General features: G+C 35.8%; 1 protein-coding gene across 1 annotated transcript; it reads right to left on the reverse strand.

Annotated features, from left to right (window-relative positions):
• Positions 1-338: 338 nt before the first annotated feature.
• Positions 339-1,046, reverse strand: LOC138332562 (uncharacterized). The gene has a single exon (XM_069280567.1). It carries the CDS (start codon positions 1,044-1,046, stop codon positions 339-341), a length of 708 nt encoding a protein of 235 aa, XP_069136668.1.
• Positions 1,047-10,323: the final 9,277 nt, after the last annotated feature.

Consider the following 10,323-nt stretch of genomic DNA (forward strand, 5'->3'; position numbering starts at 1 on the left):
CCTTCGCATCCTCTGGCCTAAGTCTATGCCTCAACATATAATGTCTCGTCAGTTGATGGCGATAAATATGTATAGCACTGCAACTACCACACTGGTATTTAACCAGTTCCGGTGTATGTAGTTCAAACCAGTGGGACTTCATCTGCTTATACGTAGTATATACTCTGGCCCCACACTCCCGGACAGGACACGCCATGCCGCCCTCCTTCCATTTCACTCGTATATCACAATCGATATCCTCTCGCTCATCCTTTCCAATGGTGATGTCCAAAATATCCATCATAACCTGCAAATATACAATAGGGTCGGAACAACATTATGCAATCATTGTGAAAATATCACTGTGGAGAAAATATCTTCTTTGGTTTTATCACCCTCCCTGCCCTCGTTCTCACGGGTGTCATTATCTCTTCTTCCTCCTGTAAAGCTTCCCTACTTATCTCTTTTCTCACATCCCCCTCCTCTCCCTCATCGGAAATCCCTGTGTCCTCGCCTAATGGGCCAGCTGTTATATCAGCTTCCGCCCAATCCCCTGGTATCTCCCTTCCCAAATAGGGTTTTATATGGTCCACATGAACTGTTACTGGCCTATGCTGGGGGGTCTTCTGAATTTCATAGGTAACACTTGATAACTTCCCTATTACTTTAAAAGGTCCTGACCACCCCATACCAAGTTTGTTATTTAGTGCTGGCGGGTACCATCTCCAGACAAAGGTCCCTATCTCATATTTCCTAGCTTTCAGTCCCCTATCATAGTAATTCTTTTGCCGAGATGCGGACACTCCTAATTTTTCCCTAGCTAAACCAAATGCTTCTCTCAAGGCGTGTTGTAGCCAGTCCACGTACATATTGTAGCAACAGACTTCCGCTTCATTCTCCGGACCCCCTACCATAATATCTAATGGCAAATTGATTTCCCTGCCTAGCATAAGAAGATTGGGGCTACAACCAGTGCTTACATGGGGACTGGCTCTATAGGCAGTAAGAACATACGGGAGCTGTTCATCCCAATCGTTAAGATGGTCGTTAACATACATGGACAACATTTGTAGCAGGGTTCTATTCAGCCTTTCTACTAATCCATCTGACTGGGGTCGGTATGGCGTTGTTCTAGTCTTTTCTACCCCTAATCTTTCACAAACTAACCTAAACAGTTCGCTCTCGAATTCCCGACCCCTATCCGAATGTAACTGTTTTGGAACACCAAACCTACCAAAAAACTCAGTGCATAGTTTATCGGCTACTGTGAGCGCAGTATGATCTTTTGCTGCATATGCCTCAGCCCATTTGGTGAAATAGTCACTGACTACGATAATGCAAACATTTCCATTTTCCGTTTCCTGTAAACCTCCTAAAATGTCTACTGCTATCCGATCTAAGGGTTGACCGACTTGGGCTATAGAAGGCCTCAATGGAGATCGACCTAAACCTGGACCTGGCTTACGTTTAGCACACTGATTACAGGTTCGACACCACCTACGGACATCTTCAGAAAGTCCCGGCCAATAAAACCGTTTCCTAACTAGTTCTGTGGTTCTGTCCCTTCCCAAAACCCTACGAACCTGGGTTGAAACACACAGGTAGGGAGCCGGGTGTAGTTTGTAGTTATTAACAAACTGGGCCCGTCTCGATCCTGGTCACGGCACCACTTTTGTAACAGGAGCGAGACGGGCCCAGTTTGTTAATAACTACAAACTACACCCGGCTCCCTACCTGTGTGTTTCAACCCAGGTTCGTAGGGTTTTGCTTGATCTTTGCCGGTGAAGGAAAACGAGACAAATACTTTTAACACGTAACAATATTTATTTAGGACATTTTACATATTAAACGATGTTTTACACAAGACGTAGGGCCCAACAACGATGAGACTAACACATATATTTATATGTACAATATATCCCCCGTCAACCCCTCCATACCCCACCTACAACCCTACCACCCTATACCAGTAAACATGCCCCCTTCCTGCTTCCTATATACCCACCTCTATCTAAAACTTATTAGGTTCAGGAACTCAATCCTTCAGTACACCGCAATGAAATGGATAGAACACCCCTATATATACCCGACTATAACAATACATGCACGATCGACCAATACGAAGACGGAACACAACACAGCGCTCTCGATACAATGACATATTGTGCACGACAGCTACACGTGTACAAGATACACACGCACTCTTACAACTAGCACAGGACCACGACACCATATATATTCCCATAAAACACAAACTATTTACAAGCCCTGCTACACTAATATCGATGATATTCTAATGAAGACGATATCTACATGGCGATTCAAGAAATGCAAGCTTAGGTCGGCAATGTGACATGGTAACAATCAATTTACTCACTATATAAACTTTTACTTGTTATTTGCATATCCATAAACTGTAAATTCCATCCTATTTTCATTTGAATAATTAATTATGTCTTGCATAATTAAATTCAAAGGCATTCCCATTCGATTTGAAATCGCGAATTTTTGTAACTGCGAAAGAATGTTGATGTACAGTATTTCGATATTTAAGACGCTAAAACAATAAATGTTTCTATTCATAAACAGGTTTATTACGAGGTGATCACATGATGGTAATATAATTTTAGACAAAGCCTATCTGAGAGGACAGCAGTTATACCATTCTTTTGCTTGTTGGAGTTGTTTACTGTTACCAATTAGAAATATATAATTGTTATGAATGCAATTGAGATGGCATGTAAATAAATAACGAATTCTAACTGCGAAAGAGTTATCTCTCCTGACCCGGCAATTGAACCATCATCAAGGTAATCTTTTTCGTTTTTATTGCTTATTGTTTGCATTGACTTCCTGTACTGTAAGAAACCATTTTCATATTAGAATCATAGCGTTGCCGAATTACTGGCATTGAGTTTATAGCATCAGATACTTCTACTTTCACTTTATGGCAAAATTCGCGACTGTGGCTATAAAATATATATCAACATCATTCTCCGTTGCTAAACGGAAAATTACGAAGCAACTGGTCACGTAAAACGATTCGAAACAAAATTTAAATGTTAAATTCAGTTGAAAATTAAATCGGAAGGTTTATCTTTCACTGTTTTATTTTGAAAGTGTTCAAAGTATAATGTTTGTAATGACGCGAGAGTGTGACTGTGCATACTTCGCACTGCTGGATCGTGTTGTGATTTCCGTTTCCTGTTTTTCGAGAACTTTTTTCAACTCTACATATATGGAAGATTTACATAGATTAACATTACCGAGACATCTTTATCCCAAGAGTTTGCTTCGCGAACTAAATTGAAAAAAAATATCCACAAGAATGTGACGTCATAGATATGTGTTATCATCAACGCATACGACGCTATCGTGGTTTATATTGTCGATGACGACATCTAGTTTGACGCCAATCGGCGTTCTAGTGATTATAGCAAAAGCGGAAACTTCACTTCTTCACAACTTATTATTCATCATTTTCTTTCACACTGTATGGTAACGTGATCCGGCCCCGGTTGTTTGGTATCTACTTCCGGAAAAATCGTACCTAAACAAATGAGAGGGGTACGTGCTAAATCGCTTTAAAAACTCGATAGTATTTCATTTGTTTATTGAAACCTATCAAAGAGTAGAACAGTGAAAGCTTAAAATTTTAATATGTCCAACAATTGTATGTGAAAATGAGAATAAAGCTTCCTTATTTGTAATCAAACATGTAACCTGGATGGTATTTCCGTGCAAAACTGTGAAAAATGCGTGAGAATATGAACATATCTCAAGATATCGGATGCATTTCTTTAAGATAAGATGTTGAATGAAGAATTAGGATAGAACAAAAACTATCTACCACTTCAAATTTATCGTAAATACGTCCTTTGTGCCATAATCGATGATGTTTAGTGAGCAGGTTATGACTAGAGTGTACACGTGTTTGGTACGCACCAAATTCCGGTTTGGTATTCATTAGTATACGGTTTGGTATAACAACCTGGTTAAAGATTTGAATCACAAATAAAAACATAGGATAACTTAAGGACAGTATTATCATTTCACGCAGTCAAATTAACATATTACACAGCAAGAGCCGATACATAATTACCATCATAGAAAACAATTAGATTTATATACATGTAAGTTTGTGATCCTGTGTTTGGTAGCTGTAATATATATACATTATGTAGCTTCGTCATATCAAAGTATATGTCGGGGAAAGCCGGAAAAAAACCACAACACCCTATAACAAGTATGCAACAATTAATTATTAAGCATTTTAAATACAAATCGAGTCTTAGACACTTTTATACTTCCATACTCATGCGAAATGTTTACTCATGATATTTGTTTGGTTATTTATGTTATTTTTTCACCCCCATGGGAGGAGATTATCTTTGTGTTCTATTAACAGATACGCATTTTATTACATTTCAAATTAATATTGATGTCCTTATATTTTTAACCCAATTTATTAACACTTTAATCTCTCCCGTGATCAAACCGTATACTAATGAATACCAAACCGAAATTTTGTACGTACCAAACACGTACACTTTAGTCATAACCTGCTCACTAAACATAATCGATTATGACACTCAGGATGTATTTATGATAAATTTGAAGTGATAGATAGTTTTTGTTCTTTCCTAATTCTTCACTCAACATCTTACCTTAAAGAAATGCAACCGATATCTTGAGATATGTTCATATTCTCACGCATTTTTCTCAGTTTTGCACGGAATACCATCCAGGTTATATGTTTGAATGCAAACTGAGAGACTTTATTCTCATTTTCACATAAAATGGTTGGACATATTAAAATGTTAAGCTTTCACTGTTCTAATTTGTGATAGGTTTCAATAAACAAATGAAATACTATCGAGTTTTTTTAAAAAGCGATTTAGCCTTTTTGAGCATAACACATAGTTCCGTAGAGCAGTTATTTGGCTCACCATAGTCCGTATCCCATTTGGACCAACTTAACAGTTCACTGTTGGTCCAAGTTTAATCTGTACATTTCAGTGTAGTAGTAAAAAGCCCGATGTATCTTTCTCCAGAAAATCTAATATAAAGTTATATTCATATTATGTATATACAGTGGACTGTTTTCGCGATTTAAAACAAGGACATATAGTGCTATGAATTACTAATCTATCACAAAATCTAAGTGCTACAAGGAATATTGCAAGCAAACTTTATATGGATAGAATTATGTTTCCATGTGCATTACAGACCCAACACAAATCTATAGTTAACTCTTATTTTATTTGGAGATTAACATCAGTCGATAATTAATGATATATCACCTATCTTTACCCTTACCTCTTTTTCCGCTACTGTATTTTCTTTTTAAGCCATCTTTACAGCGCAGCCGAATGTAGAAAAACAGAGCATTTCTCACAACAAAGAGTGTTACGTTATTCATATTTTAAAAGTACCAAGACAACAAGTGACTTTTTGCGAGCAGCAAATCAGTCGTCTCTTGTAGTTAATAGCTTAGCCCTCCGAGTACATTTTTGAGTATTTGGACTATTAGAAACCTGTGTACTATATTCAGTAACCACATATTATAGATTGCTAAGCACTTACATCAAGACAGAAATGAATGTTATTTATAAAGGAAAAAGTGAAAAAATTAAAGTTCGCACAATGCTAATTTCCTGCAGTTAAAAAATAATTGTCCAAGCCACAGCCACGTCTTGAAATACGATACTCGGCTATATATAATATATATAATATAATATATAATATCCAGAAATTCATGTCATTTGTAGAGATAACATTTCTCAACATGAATAAAAATGAATATCTCAAAATGATTTTGCTAAGCCATACCAATCACAACACTTAAATCCTATATCAATGTTGATTGCAACAAATCTTAACCTGTTAGTTTCGACCTATTAGGCCTCTTGTAATTCTCAACATCCCTCAGTGTCTTCCTTAACATGAATATTCACACGATCACAACACGTATATTCCTATAATATGTAGAAACCAAATTCAGTTCTGACAGATAACAGTATTTCAACACTTGTACCAAACCTTCCCTGACTATATCAAACGCCAATGCCGACGCTAGGGAGATCGCCCTTTCTTTGATAGGCGAACTAAAATAGAAATTGGTCAATACGGGCCCTGTTTACCGAGCGGTTTGTACAAGGAGCTATTTGTTAACTTAAGTTTTATTTTAATGGAATAATTACTTAAAATCTGTTTCATAACTTACATCATGTTGCCGACTTGTTGGATCACTAAGTCATACTTGGTCTGACTGTCCAGGACTATCAGGCGGCTATTGTGTGCCTCACAATATTCTTTACAAGATTGCCAGTTACATTTGGATTCAGAGGAAAATAATGTTAAGTTTATACTAGACACGTAATCTGGAAAAGCAGAAAAAAACACAACAAATTTAAAATTAGTATAATATAATATAATATTAATTGTTTTCAGAATGCCTGACTGACTGGTCGTTTTAATATCAATGGCGACTGTCAGTAGAAAATGTTGTTTATTTGGTCAGACAAGCCATAACTAAGATGTAATGATATATAATTACAATGCATAACGTATAAAAGTATATGTCATTATAAATGTAATATGTAATTGAAGCAAATTTCAATTTAACGTAATAGTAATTCAATTAATTAAATTACCAAATGCATGAACTTTGTACAATGTAATACTCTTATTTTTCAATTGGATTTCAATAACATATAATTGATTTGTTCTCCAGGTAAGTGTGCACAAGATTAAAGTTTGTAACTTTTCGATTTTAATCTAGCTTTAATATACTTATTATGTACATGTAAAGTTACTAGAATATATACATTGGGTTGGATATTGAATGGAGAGGTGATAACAAATTGAAACATTTAGTTGTTAGTAACAAAATTAACATTATTAACAAGGTATGCTAAAAAAGCGTCATACATTTTTCCCCAATCGTACTGTAAACATATTTCTGGAAAAAAAGTGTAACATTCTCGATAGATCCTATAAGTATTTTGTATCAAACAAAGATCTTTACCGTAGGTAACAACTGTATACGTGAGACGTGATTTGTATTCTTACGTCTGAAAATTACATTTATTTCAATTTTATTTCTATGAAATCTATGAAATGAATCAAGCCCATGTGTTTTCAATAAACCATGTTTAGAATTTAAAAGTTGGGATATAAGGGTCATTCATATATGATTGATTTCAATTCTCTTCCCAACCTTCCGACTAAGCATCCTCAATACTCCATGGGTTATCATCACTGTCGTATTATCGATCATAGAATATACCATCGCAAAACCGAAATATATGACAATACACGAGGAAGTATTTTGGTTCTTTGATGTGTATCAAAAATGAATAAAGGTTGACTGTATGACTCTCTGTAAATTCTCAAAGGAAGCATGTGTAGGCATGTGATTGTTTAGATTTTTTCTCTAGAACTACCGTCACATTTGCTATGATATATTCTTGACGTGGATATTACAACAGCCATATAGTAACCCCTGGAGTATCGAGGATACCGAATAAAGAAAATGAACTACGATTCAGTATCAGGTCAGAGTAGTTTACAAAGTCAAGCATTTATGATTACAGTCAATTAGCAAAACCTGTAAATTATTTACATGCCAGTTAGACTGTGTCTAAGGTTAACCAATTATCCATAACGTATAGACCTCTAATGTTAAACGCCCACTTAATTATTCACCCGTCAAATAACCAAATTACTTGGTTCATTATATATGAACATTGAACCATATACATTCATGTGAGAGATATGAATATTAGCAAATAAGACCGCATACATATTATCATATAACTGGCCCGTCCAGCAATGTGATACAGCCTTGTCATATACATCGTAAGACACATGTGTAATAACACTATTATGACGTCACAAGTAGTTTGACGTCATGGTAAATCTGTAATATTACGTCATGAGGTTTGTTAAATACATTTCACCCCCTGGATATACGACGTCACAGTGATTGCTTTTGAAACGGCGGACGTCGTATGCAAATCGTTACTATTTACTTATTTGTAAATTTAGTGTATCAATGAAAGAATCTATCACTGTTTGGTTTGATATTGGATGATCAAATTATATAATGTCAGAACTGACGGTCGTTTACGGGAAAATGGTACAAAAGGTAACTTACAATATGTCTTTCAGAACTTAGTATCCGTCCGATCGAAATACGTTTTACAAGAATCTTGAAATTTCGCTGGGCCGTTTACAGAGGTGAAATTGTGCAATCTCTCCCAGAGTGCATTGCGGTCTCCACAATTTCACTTCTGTAAACGGCCCAGCGAAATTTCAAATCCGAAAGCAAAATTCGAACCGCAACCATTGTAGTCAAGTATTATGACGTCATATATACGAAACGGTTTCGCGGGGAATTTAAAAAGTGGCACAGTCATTTGTCAAACTGAATTATTTGATGAGATATTACTGTGCCACAAGTCAATTGGCTTTATTGTTAAAGTGAGTAAAATCACAGAAATGTATGCCTAATTAGTACATGAGTGAGTTATCTGAATTAGATTTGTAAGCATTATTTACGAATGTCTATGAAGAATGTCCTTCCGTTTTTTGTTTATGACTAATTATAACCCCAAAATATATTCAGAATAATACATATGTACTTAAATAGATATATATACAATAAAAAAAACGGGAGAAGTCACTGCACGGGTATCACGCTGTTGTAGCTCTCGGTGTCGATAATGAACATGAAATTCGCTTAAACATCGTGTCTTATTCTCCCCCACCACATCCCTTTATACATCTCGTTTTAATCTCTATTACAGCTATGTTTGCATATGTTTCTAACACCGGCATAAAATAGGGAGTCAGTGTGCTTGATTTTGTATCGCTACCACATCTTCTGCTTTTCAGTATTTCTTTCTAAAAATTGAAATTACTTTGTGCACAATGAAATGTTAAGATAAAAAACACGAAGTCATATTTTCACAATTAAATACTTCATATTTTCATCACAGTAAATATTCAAAAACATTACAGAAGACCGAATTGTTACTCTTTGAAAGTATTGCTTTTTTAACTGCCAACGGGCCGATTTGGGCCGATCATACCAGTCCCTGACTGCCAAAGGCCGATTTGGGCCGATCGTACATATGCCCTGATTGCCAAATGCCGATTTGGGCCGATGGGGATACATTTATTTTACTATAAACACATATTTCAACCTGGAGATAGTAGACAAGAAATAAAACATGTTTATTGATAAAACTGCATTTCCCACAAAATAACTATGTACTGACGCCATCGACTTGATGACGCCATTGACATTATGACGTCATGTATCATGACGTCAGACATTGACGGCGTGATGGCGTGGTTTCGCTTGCTTATTTCCCCCAGAAGAAAATCGAAGAAATGCAAGATTTCAAGAAAATCCAAGACTGCTCAACATGCCTCCAAGGGATGCCAGGTCCATTATATACTTATGGCTTTTATTTCCCGAATGCCTGATGAAGGTGATCGTTCGTCAAACGAACAGCTAAACAGGCAACTTGATAAACAGTCTGCGTTAACAAGTGCGACGTGATTACACCTAGTACCAGTAATATTGATTTACAAAGTTGAATTGGAAAAGAACATATTTGATGACCAACCTTAGAAATTATTTGTCATGCACTTTGCGAGTGGATCTTTTAATAAGAATGTGCATTGGAAAGGAAATTATTTACCAAATGTTATGAAACATGTAGATACAACGGAAATCAGCAAAATATGTAGCTCAATAACATTGACAAAATTATACACTACAGCAGCCCATCACTTAATTGTCTGTGTATCATATGTTTTTTTTTTTACTTCATACATGTATCACATAAAATAAGGAACACCGTCTAGTAAATAACATTCAAAGCTTTACGGTAAATCCATAAAATCTCTCTTCCATTGTACCTTTCATAAATGTAGATATCGTCCCACTCGTCCTACCCTGTACATGTACTTCTGATAATACATGTATTTGATAATACCGACCTACTGTATACATGTATTTGATAACACCGATCAACTGTATACATGTATTTGATAATACCGATCTACCGTATACATGTATTTGATAATATCGATCTACTCTATACGTGTATTGATAATACCGGTATACTCTATATACATGTAGCATGCAGTACATATATTTCTAAAATGATTCCATTCCTTAATTGCAATTTTATTGTCATTTACATGTATCTGTATTTATTACTATTTCTGCGAACGACAGAAAATTTAGGCAGGTTCGCACGAGCGCATAGATGGAAACCATTGACAGTACAGACGTTCAAATCCTTTTTGCCCATATTTTTTAAC

This window comes from Argopecten irradians, chromosome 10 (assembly GCF_041381155.1).
Source record: "Argopecten irradians isolate NY chromosome 10, Ai_NY, whole genome shotgun sequence".
In the NCBI taxonomy this organism is placed as follows: Eukaryota; Metazoa; Mollusca; class Bivalvia; order Pectinida; family Pectinidae; genus Argopecten; species Argopecten irradians.

Bases quoted from the DNA above. Each gene is read 5' to 3' on its own strand.
- LOC138332562 (XM_069280567.1), bottom strand. From the start codon at position 1,046: ATGTTGTCCATGTATGTTAACGACCATCTTAACGATTGGGATGAACAG.